At 45.8% G+C, this 23,064-nt stretch overlaps 1 protein-coding gene across 1 annotated transcript in view; it reads right to left on the bottom strand.

The window, feature by feature from the left end:
* The window catches only part of si:dkey-246i14.3 (ephrin A4), a gene marked incomplete at its 3' end in the record, with an annotated part of 54,982 nt that extends 33,803 nt beyond the window's left edge, over nucleotides 1–21,179 (bottom strand). Inside the window, exon 1 of the mRNA XM_038987908.1 lies at nucleotides 20,548–21,179. Coding sequence (XP_038843836.1) covers nucleotides 20,548–20,669 — 122 coding nt within the window. The remainder of the gene's footprint in view (nucleotides 1–20,547) is intronic.
* Between the last annotated feature and the right edge of the window lie 1,885 nt (nucleotides 21,180–23,064).

Below are 23,064 nucleotides of genomic sequence, written 5' to 3'. Positions count from 1 at the left end.
CAATTTAAAAAACATAATACATTCACAGATTTCACAACACACTGTGTGCCCTCAGGCCCATACTCCACCACATATCTACAATACAAAATCCATGTGTGTGTGTGTGTATAGTGTGTATGTTATCGTGTGCGCCTGTGCTTATGTTTGTGTTCCTTCACAGTCCCTGCTGTTCCATAAGGTGTATTTTATATTTTTCCCCCTACATTTTACTGCTTGCGTCAGTTACTTGATGTGGAATAGAGTTCCATATAGTCATGGCTCTATGTAGTACTGTGCCTCCCATAGTCTGTTCTGGACTTGGGGACTGTGAAGAGACCTCTTGTGGCATGTCTTACATGCCGATACGTTGTGTATTGTGATTCTACTGTATGTGCATTGTGATTCAATACTGTGATCTTATTTAGATTTGATGTTCTAAACATATTTCTGCTACATATGGACAAGAGGGAGCCATGAGAAAACCAGTTTTGATCAGTCAGGGAAATAAAGGCACTGAAAACAAATTGACTCCGTATTTAAAAAGAAGAAGAGTTTGTTGGTACAGCCAACTAGAGCAAGAATAATATTGTGATATTGTCAAAATGATACGATATATCAGGATATGTAACTCCATGGATTTTGTCCCCCCATCACTATGAGCCGGCCCGTTCCAGTCCCTCTCAGTGAGCTCATTTAAAACTTCTGGACTTGTTTACCTTCTTTTCCTCTCTTTCCTTCACTCCATCTTCAGCAGGTCTCATTTCCTCCCCCTGTCATCATTTCTCCACCACTCTCCCCCCCTCTGTCCGTCTTCCTCCCTCCCTTTCTCTGTTTATCTAAGTACTTTCACGGTCACTGCCTAGGAATCCCAGGGGACTAAACTGCCCCATCTCACTATCCTACACTAACCAGCTCTCTCCCTCGCTGTTTCTCTCCTTCTCCCCCTTTCTCTCACACACTAACCCACTCCCTCTCTGTCACAGCCCGTCCACGATCCCCTCTCTCTCCCCATCTTCCTCCGTCCGATTGGGTCATGTTCATATCTAGTGGATCTGTCGGCAGGATGAAATGTCCCCCCCCCCTCCCAGGCTGCCAGCTTTGTCCTGCTCTAGTCACGCACAGGACCCCAAAGCTCCCCCCTCCCTGTCTCCTCAGACACACACTGCACGCACATTCACCCATACATGCACACACGCACGCACCCCTCCCCCTTGACAGGGAAGTTGCCACGGCGACACAATGTGTTAGAAGAGACACACTAGTAAATGTAATACTAAAACGTCCTAGTGGGTTGTACATGTTTAAACCATGTCAGTCAAAGGCAAACGCTTCCTTCCATTTCCTTAATGCCTTGGCTCAATCTCTAGCTCTTACTACTGGGCTAAGACTAATCTTTAGTAAGCCTAACCTAACCCAATAATGTAGACATCTAAGTCACTGCTTGAGGTGAGCTTATGGCTCACTGTTGATGTACAGATGGCTAGAATGTAAAGATTTTGGTTCAAAAAGTTGATGAACAAAGCTATCTGCATAGAAACAGTGTAGAGGTAAAGTATAGTACAGGTAGAACAGAGTATAGTAGAGGCAGAATAGAGTACAATACAAACATACAGTAGAGGTAGAATAGAGGTAAAGTATAGGTAGAACTTGTTCATCAACTGAAGCTATCTGGTCAGTTGTCACACTCCATTCAGAGCACCGTAGTCCTAGCAACGATCTGAATTCTGTCAATAACCTTTTGACTTCTGTAAATACATTTTTCCTACATAACAAAACAGATTAATTGGTTACAAACTCAACCGCTAAAAAAAGATTTAAGTCTCCTCATCCCTGTAAAATAAAATGTCTATACATTCTATATTCTTTTCCTATTGTCTTAAAAATGGAAAACAAAAACAAAGAAATAAATGTGTAGAGATGAAGTAAAAAGAGAAATATGGGAGACAAGTAGACGAGAGAGAGGAGTAGAGAAAAAGAAATACAGTAGAGTATAGTAGAGGTAGAATAGAGTATAGTAGAGGTAGAATAGAGGTAAAGTATAGTACAGGTAGAATAGAGTATAGTAGAGGTAGAATAAAGGTAAAGTATAGTACAGGTAGAATAGAGTACAATAGAAACAGAGTAGAGGTAGAATAGAAACAGCGTAGAGGTAAAGTATAGTACAGGTAGAACAGAGTATAGTAGAGGCAGAATAGAGTACAATAGAAACATACAGTAGAATAGAGGTAAAGTATAGTACAGGTAGAATAGAGTACAATAGAAACATACAGTAGAATAGAGGTAAAGTATAGATAGGTAGAATAGAGTAGGTTATAATGATGCACGGTATACCGAAACGTTTTTTTATGTCATTTTGGAGCTAAACTATTTAATACATTAAATGATTTAGCTGTAATAAATACGGAATTATAGGTTGAGCAAATTAACCCCAAAGTATTAAATTACATTTTAAAACAGTTTAACTGTAATTGTAAAATTATTGTCTGCTCTGAGTCTCCGGTATGGTTTTGCATAAGGAAAATATAATGTATTGTTCTGAAATGTTATATGGTGCTTTATTTTTTGCAAGAAATTTAATTTAGAATAGAAGACAGTCTATTTGTTATACCAGTTATCAATATATTGTTCAAATGTTAAAAAACACATTTAAAAAAAGAGAGGTGACTATAGCTAAACGTTTTTTTTGGGGGGGTCTGGAGTATGGTTTGGGTCTGGAGTATGGTTTGGGTCTGGAGTATGGTTTGGGTCTGGAGTATGGTGATACTAAAGCTGGTATGGAAGTCATACATCTGGTATGGTGACAACACCAGTAGAGTGATGGTAGAGTCAGACCCCATCTAGGGATGATGCTGCAGTAGAACAGGGATTAACTGATTCATGTGGGATTACAGATGGCCAGCCACTACAGGAGGAAATTACCCACAATTACCAGATTATCAACATGGGAAGTGTGTGTGTGTGCGTCTCTATTCTGGTGTCTGTTTTTTGGGATACCTATTTTATACATGTTTCATGTACAGAACATACAGATTCTGTAATAGTGGTGTTATGAAATTAACATATCAACACGGGGCAGCAGGTAGCCTAGTGGTTAGAGTGTTGGGCCAGTAACCAGCAGGTAGCCTAGTGGTTAGAGTGTTGGGCCAGTAACCAGCAGGTAGCCTAGTGGTTAGAGTGTTGGTCCAGTAACCAGCAGGTAGCCTAGTGGTTAGAGCGTTGGGCCAGTAACCAGCAGGTAGTCTAGTGGTTAGAGTGTTGGGCCAGTAACCAGCAGGTAGCCTAGTGGTTAGAGCGTTGGGCCAGTAACCAGCAGGTAGCCTAGTGGTTAGAGCGTTGGGCCAGTAACCAGCAGGTAGCCTAGTGGTTAGAGCGTTGGGCCAGTAACCAGCAGGTAGCCTAGTGGTTAGAGTGTTGGGCCAGTAACCAGCAGGTAGCCTAGTGGTTAGAGTGTTGGTCCAGTAACCAGCAGATAGCCTAGTGGTTAGAGTGTTGGGCCAGTAACCAGCAGGTAGCCTAGTGGTTAGAGTGTTGGGCCAGTAACCAGCAGGTAGCCTAGTGGTTAGAGTGTTGGGCCAGTAACCAGCACGTAGCCTAGTGGTTAGTGTTGGGACAGTAACCAGCAGGTAGACTAGTGGTTAGAGCGTTGGGCCAGTAACCAGCAGGTAGACTAGTGGTTAGAGTGTTGGGCCAGTAACCAGCACGTAGCCTAGTGGTTAGAGCGTTGGGCCAGTAACCAGCAGGTAGCCTGGTGGTTAGAGCGTTGGTCCAGTAACCAGCAGGTAGCCTAGTGGTTAGAGTGTTGGGCCAGTAACCAGCAGGTAGCCTAGTGGTTAGAGCGTTGGGCCAGTAACCAGCAGGTAGCCTAGTGGTTAGAGCGTTGGGCCAGTAACCAGCAGGTATCCTAGTGGTTAGAGCGTTGGGCCAGTAACCAGCAGGTATCCTAGTGGTTAGAGCGTTGGGCCAGTAACCAGCAGGTAGTCTAGTGGTTAGAGCGTTGGGCCAGTAACCAGCAGGTAGCCTAGTGGTTAGAGCGTTGGGCCAGTAACCAGCAGGTAGCCTAGTGGTTAGAGCGTTGGGCCAGTAACCAGCAGGTAGTCTAGTGGTTAGAGTGTTGGGCCAGTAACCAGCAGGTAGTCTAGTGGTTAGAGTGTTGGGCCAGTAACCAGCAGGTAGTCTAGTGGTTAGAGTGTTGGGCCAGTAACCAGCAGGTAGTCTAGTGGTTAGAGTGTTGGGCCAGTAACCAGCAGGTAGTCTAGTGGTTAGAGTGTTGGGCCAGTAACCAGCAGGTAGTCTAGTGGTTAGAGTGTTGGGCCAGTAACCAGCAGGTAGTCTAGTGGTTAGAGTGTTGGGCCAGTAACCAGCAGGTAGTCTAGTGGTTAGAGTGTTGGGCCAGTAACCAGCAGGTAGTCTAGTGGTTAGAGTGTTGGGCCAGTAACCAGCAGGTAGTCTAGTGGTTAGAGTGTTGGGCCAGTAACCAGCAGGTAGTCTAGTGGTTAGAGTGTTGGGCCAGTAACCAGCAGGTAGTCTAGTGGTTAGAGTGTTGGGCCAGTAACCAGCAGGTAGTCTAGTGGTTAGTGTGTTGGGCCAGTAACCAGCAGGTAGTCTAGTGGTTAGAGTGTTGGGCCAGTAACCAGCAGGTAGTCTAGTGGTTAGAGCGTTGGGCCAGTAACCAGCAGGTAGCCTAGTGGTTAGAGCGTTGGGCCAGTAACCAGCACGTAGCCTAGTGGTTAGAGCGTTGGGCCAGTAACCAGCACGTAGCCTAGTGGTTAGAGCGTTGGGCCAGTAACCAGCAGGTAGTCTAGTGGTTAGAGTGTTGGGCCAGTAACCAGCAGGTAGTCTAGTGGTTAGAGCGTTGGGCCAGTAACCAGCAGGTAGCCTAGTGGTTAGAGTGTTGGGCCAGTAACCAGCAGGTAGCCTAGTGGTTAGAGTGTTGGGCCAGTAACCAGCACGTAGCCTAGTGGTTAGAGCGTTGGGCCAGTAACCAGCAGGTAGCCTGGTGGTTAGAGCGTTGGTCCAGTAACCAGCAGGTAGCCTAGTGGTTAGAGCGTTGGGCCAGTAACCAGCAGGTAGCCTAGTGGTTAGAGCGTTGGGCCAGTAACCAGCACGTAGCCTAGTGGTTAGAGCGTTGGGCCAGTAACCAGCAGGTAGTCTAGTGGTTAGAGTGTTGGGCCAGTAACCAGCAGGTAGTCTAGTGGTTAGAGCGTTGGGCCAGTAACCAGCAGGTAGCCTAGTGGTTAGAGTGTTGGGCCAGTAACCAGCAGGTAGCCTAGTGGTTAGAGTGTTGGGCCAGTAACCAGCACGTAGCCTAGTGGTTAGAGCGTTGGGCCAGTAACCAGCAGGTAGCCTGGTGGTTAGAGCGTTGGTCCAGTAACCAGCAGGTAGCCTAGTGGTTAGAGTGTTGGGCCAGTAACCAGCAGGTAGCCTAGTGGTTAGAGCGTTGGGCCAGTAACCAGCAGGTAGCCTAGTGGTTAGAGCGTTGGGCCAGTAACCAGCAGGTATCCTAGTGGTTAGAGCGTTGGGCCAGTAACCAGCAGGTATCCTAGTGGTTAGAGCGTTGGGCCAGTAACCAGCAGGTAGTCTAGTGGTTAGAGCGTTGGGCCAGTAACCAGCAGGTAGCCTAGTGGTTAGAGCGTTGGGCCAGTAACCAGCAGGTAGCCTAGTGGTTAGAGCGTTGGGCCAGTAACCAGCAGGTAGTCTAGTGGTTAGAGTGTTGGGCCAGTAACCAGCAGGTAGTCTAGTGGTTAGAGTGTTGGGCCAGTAACCAGCAGGTAGTCTAGTGGTTAGAGTGTTGGGCCAGTAACCAGCAGGTAGTCTAGTGGTTAGAGTGTTGGGCCAGTAACCAGCAGGTAGTCTAGTGGTTAGAGTGTTGGGCCAGTAACCAGCAGGTAGTCTAGTGGTTAGTGTGTTGGGCCAGTAACCAGCAGGTAGTCTAGTGGTTAGAGTGTTGGGCCAGTAACCAGCAGGTAGTCTAGTGGTTAGAGCGTTGGGCCAGTAACCAGCAGGTAGCCTAGTGGTTAGAGCGTTGGGCCAGTAACCAGCAGGTAGCCTAGTGGTTAGAGCGTTGGGCCAGTAACCAGCACGTAGCCTAGTGGTTAGAGCGTTGGGCCAGTAACCAGCAGGTAGCCTAGTGGTTAGAGCGTTGGGCCAGTAACCAGCAGGTAGCCTAGTGGTTAGAGCGTTGGGCCAGTAACCAGCAGGTAGCCTAGTGGTTAGAGCGTTGGGCCAGTAACCAGCAGGTAGCCTAGTGGTTAGAGCGTTGGGCCAGTAACCAGCACGTAGCCTAGTGGTTAGAGCGTTGGGCCAGTAACCAGCAGGTAGCCTGGTGGTTAAAGTGTTGGGCCAGTAACCAGCAGGTAGCCTAGTGTAGAGTGTTGGGCCAGTAACCAGCAGGTAGCCTAGTGGTTAAAGTGTTGGGCCAGTAACCAGCAGGTAGCCTAGTGGTTAGAGCATTGGGCCAGTAACCAGCAGGTAGCCTAGTGGTTAAAGTGTTGGGCCAGTAACCAGCAGGTAGCCTAGTGGTTAGAGTGTTGGGCCAGTAACCAGCAGGTTGCCTAGTGGTTAGAGTGTTGGGCCAGTAACCAGCAGGTTGCCTAGTGGTTAGAGTGTTGGGCCAGTAACCAGCAGGTTGCCTAGTGGTTAGAGTGTTGGGCCAGTAACCAGCAGGTTGCCTAGTGGTTAGAGCATTGGGCCAGTAACCAGCAGGTAGCCTAGTGGTTAGAGTGTTGGGCCAGTAACCAGCAGGTTGCCTAGTGGTTAGAGTGTTGGGCCAGTAACCAAAAGGTTGTTGGATCGAATCCCCGAGCTGACAAGGTAAAACTCTGTCGTTCTGCCCCTGAACAAGGCAGTTAACCCACTATTCCCCGGTAGGCTGTCATTGTAAATAAGAATTTGTTCTTAACGGACTTGCCTATTTAAAGGTTAAGTATGTGTGTGTGTGTGTGTGTGTGTGTGTGTGTGTGTATATATACACACACATACTTAACCTTTATATATATATATATATATATAAAAATCTTCTTTTTTTAATATCACTCCAACTAAATGCTCAAAATACATAAGGAAATAAATTAGGTATTCTACAGTTCAGATGCAATGACTACGCACTTGTCAAGTCATCACACACACATGTGTTTTGAACTCACAGACCATTACAACTCTCAGAGTTTTTCCCCAACAGTCTTTGGACAAGCAGAGAGACTACAATACATCCATTTCCACCTGAATGAAAGTCCAATGAGATTCATGAGTCCTGCTGCTAGGAGGGTAAGTCTATGGAGATGGAAAATGTGACTGGAAAAATACAACCACTTCTCTGTTTGTTCTAATGTTGGGAATAATAACCAGATTATTGTGGCCGCATGACAAAATAGTCTGACAATATCAGCAGGACATGCTCCTCATTTAAATGAAGCCTCTCAAAAATCTGTTGGGAATGAGAGTTGAACAGAGTTTTTCCTTCAAATAGAGAGGGTGCGAGAAGGACACATGGAGAGATATGAAGGGGTGGGGGGAATGGAGAGATAACAGGGAGAGATATGAAGGGGTGGGGGAATGGAGAGATAACAGGGAGAGATATGAAGGGGTGGGGAGGCTGGAGAGATAACAGGGAGAGATATGAAGGGGTGGGGGGGCTGGAGAGATAACAGGGAGAGATATGAAGGGGTGGGGGGACTGGAGAGATAACAGGGAGAGATATGAAGGGGTGGGGGGGCTGGAGAGATAACAGGGAGAGATATGAAGGGGTGGGGGGGCTGGAGAGATAACAGGGAGAGCTATGAAGGGGTGGGGGGGCTGGAGAGATAACAGGGAGAGATATGAAGGGGTGGGGGGGCTGGAGAGATAACAGGGAGAGATATGAAGGGGTGGGGGGAATGGAGAGATAACAGGGAGAGATATGAAGGGGTGGGGGGACTGGAGAGATAACAGGGAGAAAGACAGGAACAGAAAGAAAGAGGGTGAAACAGGGTGAGGAATAGTGTAAACAGAAACCTGAAATTCACGTGGTACTGGTTATTATTAGAAACACACACCTCATACTATATATCCACTCAGCCAAGTCAAAAGTGGGAGTAGTGTTTAAATAAGTACATGATACAGCGTTCCATCTAGATTTTGTTCTAAAAACACTTACAGGTGTTTTATATCTACACGCTCAGAATGGAGTGGGATTCCCCCCGGACTCTCCTGCTATGAGAGTGTGTGAGATATATATATATATAGCGTATGTGTATTGGCAGGTGAATGTATGTGTGTGTGTGGGTCCTCTCCTCACACTACCTCCTGACAGTGATAGTAATACCTGCTGACATCCTTTCTTCCCTCTCTCCCTCTCTCTCTCGCTCCATCCCTAGAGAAGGCCTTGCCGTTTGGGGAGTTGAAATCTGTTGCCTCTTTCTCTGCCATCCTTCCTAACGCATTCTCCACCCCCCTCTTCCACAGGTCTACTGTTTTCACCATCTCTGGGGGCTGGTGTGTGTGTTTTCCTGATCTCTCAGGGGAGGTAGGAAAGTAGCTTGTGATACTACGGAGAGGCATTTCTAAACTACTGGGGGAGAGATGATACAATATTACTGTAGCAGGTTACAACTAATATCATGTTAGAGCGTTGGACTAGTAACCGAAAGGTTGCAAGATCAAATCCCTGAGCTGACAAGGTACAAATCTGTCGTTCTGCCCCTGAACAAGGCAGTTAACCCACTGTTCCTAGGCCGTCATTGTAAATAAGAATTTGTTCTTAACTGACTTGCCTAGTTAAATAAAGGTAAAATATATATTTTTTTTTAACATCCAGTAAAATACAGGAGTAGCTATAACATTCATACCACACGTCTCAACCTCCTCCCGACTACAGCGCATAACCACACGTCTCAACCTCCTCCCGACTACAGCGCATAACCACACGTCTCAACCTCCTCCCGACTACAGCGCATAACCACACGTCTCAACCTCCTCCCGACTACAGCGCATAACCACACGTCTCAACCTCCTCCCGACTACAGCGCATAACCACACGTCTCAACCTCCTCCCGACTACAGCGCATAACCACACGTCTCAACCTCCTCCCGACTACAGCGCATAACCACACGTCTCAACCTCCTCCCGACTACAGCGCATAACCACACGTCTCAACCTCCTCCCGACTACAGCGCATAACCACACGTCTCAACCTCCTCCCGACTACAGCGCATAACCACACGTCTCAACCTCCTCCCGACTACAGCGCATAACCACACGTCTCAACCTCCTCCCGACTACAGCGCATAACCACACGTCTCAACCTCCTCCCGACTACAGCGCATAACCACACGTCTCAACCTCCTCCCGACTACAGCGCATAACCACACGTCTCAACCTCCTCCCGACTACAGCGCATAACCACACGTCTCAACCTCCTCCCGACTACAGCGCATAACCACACGTCTCAACCTCCTCCCGACTACAGCGCATAACCACACGTCTCAACCTCCTCCCGACTACAGCGCATAACCACACGTCTCAACCTCCTCCCGACTACAGCGCATAACCACACGTCTCAACCTCCTCCCGACTACAGCGCATAACCACACGTCTCAACCTCCTCCCGACTACAGCGCATAACCACACGTCTCAACCTCCTCCCGACTACAGCGCATAACCACACGTCTCAACCTCCTCCCGACTACAGCGCATAACCACACGTCTCAACCTCCTCCCGACTACAGCGCATAACCACACGTCTCAACCTCCTCCCGACTACAGCGCATAACCACACGTCTCAACCTCCTCCCGACTACAGCGCATAACCACACGTCTCAACCTCCTCCCGACTACAGCGCATAACCACACGTCTCAACCTCCTCCCGACTACAGCGCATAACCACACGTCTCAACCTCCTCCCGACTACAGCGCATAACCACACGTCTCAACCTCCTCCCGACTACAGCGCATAACCACACGTCTCAACAACCTGACTACAGCACATAACCACACGTCTCAACCTCCTCCTGACTACAGTGCATAACCATACGTCTCAACCTCCTGACTACAGCACATAACCACACGTCTCAACCTCCTCCTGACTACAGTACATAAACAATATGCAGACCTTAGTATAGACACTCACACAAAAACAGAAAATCTCAGTACACACCCACCCACACATCCACCCACAGCAAAGTCAGACTATTGACCCCTTACTACATATTGTGTAGATGATTAGATAAAGTGTTGTGGAGCGGTGCTTTGTGCAAGGAACTTTATTACACCATAAACCAGTATAAAGTGTGCTGCACCCTACCTCTCCACTGAACTACACTCTACTGTACAGAGTAACACACCCTACCTCTCCACTGAACTGTACAGAGTAACACAGTAGTACACCCTACCTCTCCACTGAACTACACTCTACTGTACAGAGTAACACACCCTACCTCTCCACTGAACTACACTCTACTGTACAGAGTAACACAGTAGTCCACCCTACCTCTCCACTGAACTACACTCTACTGTAGAGTAACACACCCTACCTCTCCACTGAACTACACTCTACTGTACAGAGTAACACAGTAGTACACCCTACCTCTCCACTGAACTACACTCTACTGTACAGAGAAACACAGTAGTACACCCTACCTCTCCACTGAACTACACTCTACTGTACAGAGTAACACACCCTACCTCTCCACTGAACTACACTCTACTGTACAGAGTAACACAGTAGTCCACCCTACCTCTCCACTGAACTACACTCTACTGTACAGAGTAACACAGTAGTACACCCTACCTCTCCACTGAACTACACTCTACTGTACAGAGTAACACACCCTACCTCTCCACTGAACTACACTCTACTGTACAGAGTAACACAGTAGTCCACCCTACCTCTCCACTGAACTACACTCTACTGTACAGAGTAACACAGTAGTCCACCCTACCTCTCCACTAAACTACACTCTACTGTACAGAGTAACACACCCTACCTCTCCACTGAACTACACTCTACTGTACAGAGTAACACACCCTACCTCTCCACTGAACTACACTACTGTACAGAGTAACACACCCTACCTCTCCACTGTACAGAGTAACACACCCTACCTCTCCACTGAACTACACTACTGTACAGAGTAACACACCCTACCTCTCCACTGTACAGAGTAACACACCCTACCTCTCCACTGAACTACACTACTGTACAGAGTAACACACCCTACCTCTCCACTAAACTACATTCTACTGTACAGAGTAACAGTAGTCTACCCTACCTATCCACTGAACTACACTCTACAGAGTAACAATAGTCCACCCTACCTCTCCACTGAACTACACTACTGTACAGAGTAACACACCCTACCTCTCCACTGAACTACACTCTACTGTACAGAGTAACACAGTAGTACACCCTACCTCTCCACTGAACAGAGTAACACACCCTACCTCTCCACTGAACTACACTAATGTACAGAGTAACAGTAGTCCACCCTACCTCTCCACTGAACTACACTCTACTGTACAGAGTAACACACCCTACCTCTCCACTGAACTACACTCTACAGAGTAACACAGTAGTACACCCTACCTCTCCACTGAACTACACTCTACTGTACAGAGTAACACACCCTACCTCTCCACTGAACTACACTCTACTGTACAGAGTAACACACCCTACCTCTCCACTGAACTACACTCTACAGAGTAACACAGTAGTACACCCTCTCTCCCCCTCTGTACTGAACTACAGTACAGAGTAACAGTAGTACACCCTACCGCTGTACTGAACTACACTCTACTGTACAGCGTAACACTAGTACACAGGGGACAAGCCTAGTACCTGGATAGATAAAACCTACAATCTAGAAACAGACAGGTAGTCAGCCCAATAAAGATCACAGGCAATTCACTTTCATATGTTTTCCAGCTCCAATGTCACAGTTGGTTTGAATGTATTTGTCCATTGCAGGTTGATGGAGACAATATGGTTTGAGATGGAGTGATACTATAGACCTGCATATGGATGGACAGGCTGTTCTATAGCCGTCAGTGAGCTTGTATTAGAGAAGCATATAGAAGGTTAATATATCAATCATACTAACACGTGAGGATTTGTCCAAACAAAGTGTAATCTGGTCAGAGCAAAAAACATTTACGCATATCCCGATAACACTGACAAAACCATCTCTGTAGTCATAACAACCATCACCATTGATGATCATATGAGCTATGCCAACTTGCTCATGAGAGGAAAATGTCAATTCCACAACTTCCATGAACCTGACGACAATGCAAACCCAACAACTGGGGACTGAACACACTAACAGCTGTCATGTCAAACACAGGATGTGTGTCAAATGTCTTGTAGGCTCCTGTACTGTTCTATAATTTAGGCTCCTGTACTGTTCTATAATCTAGGCTCCTGTACTGTTCTATAATCTAGGCTCCTGTACTGTTCTATAATCTAGGCTCCTGTACTGTTCTATAATCTAGGTTCCTCTGCTTCTCCCTGTACCTCATCCTCCTCAGTCAATACTAATTCAATTTTTCTATAGCAGGGAATTCCCTGGCTGCCTCTTGGCAAGGCTTCTGAGATGAGTGTGTGTGTGTGTGTGTGTGTGTGATGAAGCAGAACACACAGTGGTAAAGCAGAGGGAGTTGAGACAGTGTTAACCATTTAAGTCATTTATATGTCTTTCATCTGAGACAAACAGAATCTATTGAAAACTCCCAACATTCATATCCATTACATGCAGGACCATTTGAGTTCCAGATTTGATGATCGAGTGAATAACTCTGTTATATACGGTTCTACAAACCAATGCATTTTTGTTGTTATTGTTGATGTTTAATGCATACAAGATGATTCCCACACTCTGCTGCTTGTCTGCGTCATCCCGAGCCTCCTTGTCACATGGCAGCCATTTTGTGCCGAACAGAAGCCGCTTGAGTGTCCATGCCGACAGACCCGCTATCCAAACTTCATCTGTCCCTGGACAATAGCCGTTTCAGGACACGAAGACATTCACTCTACAGTCAATATTAGACGCAGTAAATAAAATCAATAATGATTATCCACAGAGAGAGAAATGGCGAGATATGGAAAGAGGTCTGGGGCCGGTTTGGGTCCATATGTAGTCCAGCGATAATGCAAGGAGTCAGTGATTATATCAAGCATTTAAATTGGTATCGATAATTCCTAAATACCTTGACCAGAGGTATTCTAGCCGCTCTGTAAATGCACTCAGCACCATGACTATCTGAGAGGCTGATACAGAGTGCAAGGCCTCTCTCTCACCCTCTCCACCGAAAATAACTCATTTACAACAGTGTGTGTGTGTTTATCCACCTCAATTGCTTGCTGCAGGATTATATTTTCTGTTTGGCAGCTTGTTTACATAAGATTTCATTCAGAGGGGTAATACAGCAGTCTCTAGCCGGCTGGCTCCTCGCAATACTGTGGATTACACACACACCCCTCGACGGTGCTCCAATTCAAAAATTCACATTTGAATGGATTTGTTAGAATGATTTACAAATTGAGGCCAGGTAGGGTAATGTTTACAGAAAGATAGACATTGCAGTCACAGTACAAGTCTCTAGTCGACACCCTCCCTCCAAAAACACATTTTCCTCTGACACTTTGTCATACCTAAATGAACTACAAGTTGAAACAAAACAACGACCCATTTAAATTATACTCTGTCATAGATCTTGGCACCTTTCATTATCACTGTCTGAGACCTGGGTTGGTCCTCCCAGTTAGGCCTTTCATTATCACTTCTCAGTAGGAGGAAGTTCACATGCAGGGAGAAAGGTCCTTGCTTGTTGAAAAACAATCCATTTTGTCTGCCATGTGCTACAGTATCTCGCTACTTTATTGGAAAAGGAAAACCTAGAAAATAACCCTTTATGAAATGTCTCTGTTTTAGGAGAGCGTGTCCTGTTTTGAACAGCTTCAAGGAGAGACTTCCTGTGACTGAGTGTTGGTCTTTCCAGTAACGGGTCGTATCTCAGCCCTGCTCTGGTGACGGAAACACACACTTCCCCTGAACACACGCACGCACACACACTTCCCCTGAACACACGCACGCACACACACTTCCCCTGAACACACGCACGCACACACACGTCCCCTGAACACACGCACGCACACACACGTGCTCCAAGAAACAAGTTCACAGACTAGGACACACACCCTGACAGAGTCATTGTTCTACTGAAATGAACTTTAGTGCAGCACAATGGGCAGAAACATTGATTCAGCCTGCGACAAATCACTGCAACACATTGTTTAGTACACAACTACACAGTCAGACTGCCTCCTGGTACACACAAAAACACAACATAAAGCACAATGTTTACTACGTCAGGCAAGACAACGCATGAGCATCATCAACACAGATAGGAGAGGGAGAGAGAGAGATGAAGGGATGGTGTTAGCAGGACAGGGAATAGAGTGGTAATTACCACACTTTAGTCTTGTTGATTATAGTTCACAGCTTCTTCATGTTAATCATTTACCAGGGGAGGACTGAGATGAACACTGAGCTTGGCACACAGCGGAGAGACACACACAGGAATATGAGAGAGAGAAACCAGTCTACTGGTGCAATCATAACTCCCCTGATTAGGCCCAATTACACAGACACTGTCAGCTTTCCATTCAGTGTCTACAGTGCAGTACATGAACCCAGGTACATGATGAATATACACAGACACTGTCAGCTTTCCATTCAGTGTCTACAGTGCAGTACATGAACCCAGGTACATGATGAATATACACAGACACTGTCAGCTTTCCATTCAGTGTCTACAGTGCAGTACATGAACCCAGGTACATGATGAATATACACAGACACTGTCAGCTTTCCATTCAGTGTCTACAGTGCAGTACATGAACCCAGGTACATGATGAATATACACAGACACTGTCAGCTTTCCATTCAGTGTCTACAGTGCAGTACATGAACCCAGGTACATGATGAATATACACAGACACTGTCAGCTTTCCATTCAGTGTCTACAGTGCAGTACATGAACCCAGGTACATGATTAATATTACACAGAGGAGCTGTAAAATAATAAAAGTATTTTTCAATAAAGAAACAAACATAAATACTAATCTCTACCTTCTACTGCAGAGAGAGAGAGCTGGACTGGTATTCCTTACATATACAGTAAGTGTCCAAACTTGTTGAGGGAAAATAATCCTGCAACAAGAAATGTGAATTATAATTAAATGGGCATCTTCATAGGGGTTGATACATATTTCATAAGGGAAGGGAAAATCAAGTCTGAAATTTCAAACCACAAATACACTACTAGTTTTAAATGTCAGCTGTCGCCCCTCTCTGGAGGACAGAGGGGTGTGTAAAGGAGCAGGACTGAAGGGTGTTAGCGTGTGTAGAGGAGGAGAGGGTGAGCGAACCGAGAACAGGGGATAAAGGAGCAGACCAACCAAACAGAGACAGCGATATGGAGCATGAAAACCAAAATGTCAGAACCAAGCATGTGGCAGAACGAGTAGAGGCCAGGCCTATGTACAGACATGCATGGTCACCTACGTGGTAAACTAGTTTGGAGCCACAGATTCTTCAAGGTAAACCAAACCCCATGAGTGGAGTCTAAATCCACAGCAGAGAACTAGCCCCAGCCTGCTACACACTGGGAGGAACGCTGCACACTGTAGCTACGCACTCACCACTAAATTAACTTTGGTTTATAACTGGTGTTTTATTTCACCTTTATTTACACCAGGAAGTACCACAGAGATAAAGAATGTGGAGCCCTGGTCAATGATACAGCTCCTGTAGAAAACAATCATTCAGGATATAAAACGACAACAAAACAAATCTACATTTCTACCTCTCCTGCTGTAAATCTCTGATTTAGACTAGAGCCAGATACATTTCAATAACTTCAATAACTTTAATCACTTTTTTAATAACGTTCAATTACTAGGTAATTACTCTTATTGCATATAAATGTGTGTAATGCTTAAAATGTACTCATTTATTAATAAGACATATGTATATTAGTTTATTAATACATATTAATGAATGTTCTATAAAGTGCTAGAGAAGAGTCTGCTAGCTAATTGTGCAGCAGTAATAAATTACAGCAGCCAGGCTATAGTCTTTGTTCCAGCCATTTTAACTAGATGGCTGACGTTATAAACCCCTGTTCACACATCACTGCTTCTACTTCATTAAAACTATAAATCTGGGAAAAGGTGACAGGCCAGGCTCCTAAATCATCTATATTAACAGCAGCCTGCTGTGTGTTGTGACTGTAGGAGCCTGGTGTTAATGTTAAATGTCAGCTGTCGCCCCTCTCGATCCTCCACTAGATCCTCACTGCAGTAGGATGACGCCACTAGACACTGATATCGGGTCAGTTTTGTTGTTCAGCCTTAATGGTTAAGGATCGGGTTTGGGGAGGGTGAGCTGATCCTAGATATGTGGTTAAGAGAGCACTGTGGTGTGGTATATTGCAGAGACAGAGGTAGAGGGAGGCAGTGGTCGCTTGGCCAGGTTTATGGGCCTTGGGACGGCCTATAGCTTCTCAACAGCAGCTCAGGGAAAATGGCTGAACCTAAACTAATCACACAGCCAATATCCTGTTCTGGACAGAGGGAGAGGAGAGGGCAGGGGAGGGGAGGAGAAGAGGGAGGTGCAGGAGAGTGGGCATGAGAGCAACAACACACACACACTGGCCCCTGGGGACCCTGTCCTGGGTGCAGTATCACAGACACACTGATGGGTTTCTGATTGGGTGGTGCAGCAGAAAGTATTTTCCTTGCCACAGAGTGTGACCCTTCCAGCGTCCCCTGAGAGAGAGAGAGGTGCAGCGGTGTTTCCCAGGCAATTTTAGGTGGTTCACAATTGCAGGGCCCCGCTCCAAATAGTTATAAAACTCTTCCTTCATTCCTTGAGGAATTATATTTAATTGGTGAAAACAGTAGGATGGCAACCATACATTCAGTCATCCAATCACATACATGCAGGTCAGATTTCCTCAGGGAAGGGAGGAAGTATGCATTTCATAACATTTGGAACTGTCATCCACGTTACAAATATTTGGGTTCAGTTAAAGGGATACTTTGGGATTTTGGCAATGGTTTGGGCGGTATCCAGATTTCCATAACGTCATTTCGTCCTTCTCTCATCCAGGGATTTACGCTATTACCGGCTAAGTACACAAGGGGGCGCCACAAAAGGGAAAAAAAGCCCATTGGGCGTCTATTACCAGAATACTGACAAAATTAGCAAAAGTAATAGGTAATTTCCATGGAAGCTGTTAGCTAAATATCTGCAAAGACAGGCAATCAGCTCATAAGGATATACATGTATTGGTAGGTGCTACCAAATATCCTTTTTGGTTAGTTTGGACATTTACAAGCGAATGATGCCCCGTCTCCTCCTTAATTCAGCCACTTACTTAGATAACTAGCAAGTTAAACTTAGGGGTTGCGTTTTTCTGCGTTTTTCACAACAACAACAAAAAGATAAAACGCATAAAATAATATCTTGCAGCATTTTATTAACGCAGATCAAAAATGATTCTTATTGTAATTTCTGCTCAGCATCAGCTGCACTCCTCCATTGGATGAGAATTCACAAACAGGCCTATCAGCAGACAGCACTCAGACTGAGCTGCTTTTCTCCGGTAGACGGCTTTCCGGTAAAATGACAGATTAACTTTAAGCAAAACATCAGCAAATGTTGCTGGCTACATTCTTTCTATGATAAACATTAGAAATGTGATGGCCATGAATCGTTTTCGAAAGAAATACCTCACTTTTTCATTGTAAGCTAATTTACTTGTGCTGCTGCCAGCCGAATAGCGTTGCATTCCTGTCTTGCACCAACACATGTTTTGCGAAGGGAAACAATAGTTGCACGCCCCTGAACACTCTTTTGAAGCAGAAAAACACTTGACTTTCAATATAAAACACAACGCCTGTCAATAGACAACTGGACTCTCCTGCTCCCGCTTTCTCCTGTTGTGCCATTTACAAACAAACACCTGACTGGCTCAACTGTTCTGGGGAACTACGGTAAGCTTTATAATGGAAAATAATGAAGAACGGTGAAATGAAGAAAGCGATCTGCTTTATCTCCTAACATATTGCACATGTTGACTGCAGGTATTTACTTCAATTAGCTACAAATATTAAAATGTATTGAAAAACTGAAAAGAAACAGTTTCAACGGTATTGACAGTGTTGAAAACTATTTCCAAATACCCCAGTATACATGGTATACCGCCCAGGGCTGATGAGGCCCTTTATCTACTTCCCCAGTGTCAGATGAACTCATGGATACCATTTTTATATCTCCACGTGCAGTTTGAATGAAATTGATAACTAGCGCAATTGCTAACTAGCGTTAATTTCAGCATTGGCTCGTGAAACTACCTCCACCCTCCTTAATACTGGACGCAGATACATTATAAATTGTAAAAATTCTGAAGTATCCCTTTCAGGCCAATCAGATCAGTGATTGATGAACACAGCCCTGTATGTTGCTGGGGCCCCTACCTGGCTGGCCGGACCCTCGGTTAGTAAGATATGGGAACCCTGAGGTGGTGCAGCTTCCACAGTCTTCAATTAGCTGCTTGGTAAAACCTGGATCCGCAGGTGAACCTCTCTCTGCCTGACTAATGACCCCAATCAACTCATTACACACACACTATACAAAACCACACAGCACGCTCCCATTACCAACTAAACACTTACACATGGCGGTGGTTTGGAGTCAAACACACACCTGTCAGCAGAATACTTCAGTATCTAGGTCCCTGTTTGAATGCTTCCTACATATAAATCACTACCACAACATGGCTAGGAAGTCAAAGCAAGGGTTTCCACTACAGAACTAACACTAATGCAGTCATGTCAGAACAGTGATTATTACCTCAATGAAGGAAGGAGGGAAGAATACGTCTGTAAAGTATTCATTCAAACTAGGTCTATTGCTTTGCCTCTTTAAAAAGAAAAAGCTCTGCACACTTAATTTATTACCAATGTTTCAACAGCCAAGCTGTCCTTACCAGGGTATGATGAAGACTAGCTGTGGGTTATGCATTAGTAAAGGACTGGGTAATGTGGCTGGGTTGGAGAAGCTGTCCTCACCAGGGTATGATGAAGACTAGCTGTGGGTTATGCATTAGTAAAGGACTGGGTAATGTGGCTGGTTGGAGCAGCTGTCCTCACCAGGGTATGATGAAGACTAGCTGTGGGTTATGCATTAGTAAAGGACTGGGTAATGTGGGTGGGTTGGAGAAGCTGCCCTCACCAGGGTATGATGAAGACTAGCTGTGGGTTATGCATTAGTAAAGGACTGGGTAATGTGGCTAGGTTGGAGAAGCTGTCTTCACCAGGGTATGATGAAGACTAGCTGTGGGTTATGCATTAGTAAAGGACTGGGTAATGTGGCTGGGTTGGAGAAGCTGTCTTCACCAGGGTATGATGAAGACTAGCTGTGGGTTATGCATTAGTAAAGGACTGGGTAATGTGGGTGGGTTGGAGAAGCTGTCCTCACCAGGGTATGATGAAGACTAGCTGTGGGTTATGCATTAGTAAAGGACTGGGTAATGTGGCTGGGTTGGAGAAGCTGTCCTCACCAGGGTATGATGAAGACTAGCTGTGGGTTATGCATTAGTAAAGGACTGGGTAATGTGGCTGGGTTGGAGAAGCTGTCCTCACCAGGGTATGATGAAGACTAGCTGTGGGTTATGCATTAGTAAAGGACTGGGTAATGTGGCTGGGTTGGAGAAGCTGTCCTCACCAGGGTATGATGAAGACTAGCTGTGGGTTATGCATTAGTAAAGGACTGGGTAATGTGGCTGGGTTGGAGAAGCTGTCTTCACCAGGGTATGATGAAGACTAGCTGTGGGTTATGCATTAGTAAAGGACTGGGTAATGTGGCTGGGTTGGAGAAGCTGTCTTCACCAGGGTATGATGAAGACTAGCTGTGGGTTATGCATTAGTAAAGGACTGGGTAATGTGGCTGGGTTGGAGAAGCTGTCCTCACCAGGGTATGATGAAGACTAGCTGTGGGTTATGCATTAGTAAAGGACTGGGTAATGTGGCTGGGTTGGAGAAGCTGTCAGCACAACTTGACTCATGCCTGTTGACCTGCATGGGCAGCCATCACTGTTTAAAACGTTAGTTCTTGCATAACCGTGCAGGTGAGCATGTCAATACAGGTAAAAGCCGGGTTGGATGTTTGACATGAATGTAGGAAGAAGAAGTCCTGACTCCTGTTATAGTTAGGCCTATCACACTGCTCAGTTAGGGCACCACAGGGTTGGAGGTTGAACGTTGCCCAATCTCAATGTGCTACAAGTTCACTCAAAGTGGACTAATATGCATAAACACTATGGTGTTGTCCTGTCTGTGCAGTAGGCTAATGCAAAAGGACGTGGGCTACTCATGCAGAAACGTGAGATAATGGAAAAGTGAAGTTCATGGACTTGTTCCAAATGAGCAATGCATAAACTCTACCAAATGAACAATCCCTAAACTATTCCCCCAGTTTCAGAGCAGCGGGGAGGATTTCCCTGGTTGTTCTAGAAACACTTAGCTCACCTAGTGTTGGTGGAGTTCCAGTAGACGACGTGTCTCTTGGCCGACGCTGTGCACGCGATGTTGAGCAGGAAAACGGCAGTTCTCCAAACCGTGACAGCTCCCGGACTCCAACCGCACGCCATCACGGTTAGCGGGCGAGGCAGGTGACCCACGGAAAGACAGCACGAGGGGACCGGGGTGGGAGTGTTTGGCTGAAAGAATTCGGTGACAGGTAGACTAGTGGCCCCGGTTAACGCAGAGTAGAATCACCTTTATTGACGCAATACTCCCGTTCAAACGTTCTCAAACGAATTCACCAAAATACCTTCCTTTCGGGGTACATCCTATGTTGTTGCATGGTGAATAAAGTCAAACGATGGAGAGACCCCTCAAAAGTTGAACAAAGAAAGTCAGATAGTTTGGTAAAGTTGCTGACTGATACTGAAAAGGATAGCCTCTTTTCTGATGCAGCACAACTTATTTCCTTATGTCAAAAAAACAACCTTTTAAAAGTAGACTAACTTACCGAGTATATGCCTAAAGTTAACTTGCAAGTTGTTGATAATCACCTGCTGAACTATGAGTATGCTAGGTTAAATAGCAGCGTTTTCCGAATTAGAGTTGAAATCAGTTGATAGGTGTCAGTGGGTCCTGTCTGGAGCGGTGCGCTGTGATTTGGGTTGGGAGGAGCACAGGGCGAGAGGGCCGTGGGCGAGGGAGGGACCCAGGAAACTTTAAACCAATCAGTGGAACGCATGGGCGGTGTCAACATTCCATAGTTTTTAGAGGTGCGCCGACGTGTGAGCTGAGGGTGTGGTGCATCAAATACGTTTCTTCCTCTTCTTCCCTTAAGAGTATGGACAGCAGAAGGCAAAGAAAGTGCAAAATTATGCGGAAGTGTTTTAAAATATAGGTGGTAAAAAATTATGGTTGCCAAAATATTTAGAAGAAAGACTGACAAAACAAAGAACAATATGAAAGAAAACGAATAGACCTATGCCATCTAGGCATCCCTGCCAAAAGACTTACAGTACTTAAGTTGGCACAGGTGGGGGTCTACCCCAGGCCCCCATGTCAGGTCTGGAGCATGAAGTCATGAGCTCTGCTGGTTGGCTACTGCTTAGCAACCTAGCGGTGCCTAAAACCCTGTGCCCCCATCCACAAAGTATCTCAGAGTAGAAGTGCTGATCTAGGATCTGTCCATATAACTAAAGTTCAAACTGATCTTAGATGCTTTGTGGATATGGGCCCAGGTCTTTGTGGATATGGGCCCAGGTCTTTGTGGATATGGGCCCAGGTCTTTGTGGATATGGGCCCAGGTCTTTGTGGATATATTATGATCACCAGAACGGGCCAAAAATGTTTTCAGATGGCAGTTTTGGCCTCTAAAAATAGTTTATTATGATCAAGTTCAATCCACACGTTGAATTATTTTAAATTACACTACAAATGGAGAGTGATCCATTCTGACTACTAAATTAGTCACACCGAACCATGTGCCGACACAGACCAATCCATGCTCTTTGCACGTGCAACTAAGGGGGTGTGGTGTGCTATCCAGATGAGAGGGCGGAGTCAAAGAGCTTGTCAAGAGGAGATGGAGGGGTTGAACAATGTCTGAGGGGCTGAGAGAGGATGACAGAGGATGGCCGTGGAGATGGAGGGGTTGAACAATGTCTGAGGGGCTGAGAGAGGATGACAGAGGATGGCCGTGGAGATGGAGGGGTTGAACAATGTCTGAGGGGCTGAGAGAGGATGACAGAGGATGGCCGTGGAGATGGAGGGGCTGACCAATGTCTGAGGGGCTGAGAGAGGATGACAGAGGATGGCCGTGGAGATGGAGGGGCTGACCAATGTCTGAGGGGCTGAGAGAGGATGACAGAGGATGGCCGTGGAGATGGAGGGGCTGACCAATGTCTGAGGGGCTGAGAGAGGATGACAGAGGATGGCCGTGGAGATGGAGGGGCTGACCAATGTCTGAGAGGCTGAGAGAGGATGACAGAGGATGGCCGTGGAGATGGAGGATTGGCTCACACTATGTTTGAAATAATTGTATAGTTTTTAAATTCTAAACTCCGGTGTATGTCTGAGGTTATTCTTTATGACAAAATGACACAGTTGCAGAAATGATACAGATAGTCTACAAACATATACAAATATAGAATTGAGATGAAATCATTTTATAATTTATATATAGTCCCCTTTTTAGACTTTACAGAGAGTCACCATGCCAGCATGTTCTGCATTTAACTGTACTAGTCGTCCCTCCAAAGAGTCTAATCTTCATTATTTCCGGTAAGTCAGTCGTAATTCTGATTATTATAGTTCATATTTGCTGTCCGTTTTGTTTTTCAATGTTGAACTGGCTAAGTTCTAGGTAACTCTGAACCTAGTCAAATAAACGCTAGCAGATACCCATAGACTTCCAGTCAAGAAGGAGGAATGAGGAAGAGATGAAGACCTGCAATGAGGTGAAGAACACCATCCAGGACAGAGCTTAGTGGAGGTGCAGGACATCTGCTCCACTAGGAGCTGAAA

The sequence above is a fragment of the Salvelinus namaycush genome, unplaced genomic scaffold, assembly GCF_016432855.1.
Source record: "Salvelinus namaycush isolate Seneca unplaced genomic scaffold, SaNama_1.0 Scaffold888, whole genome shotgun sequence".
Classification (NCBI taxonomy): domain Eukaryota; kingdom Metazoa; phylum Chordata; class Actinopteri; order Salmoniformes; family Salmonidae; genus Salvelinus; species Salvelinus namaycush.
The sequence above is the reverse complement of the archived record's forward strand: the minus strand, read 5'-3'. Positions and strand labels throughout refer to the sequence as shown.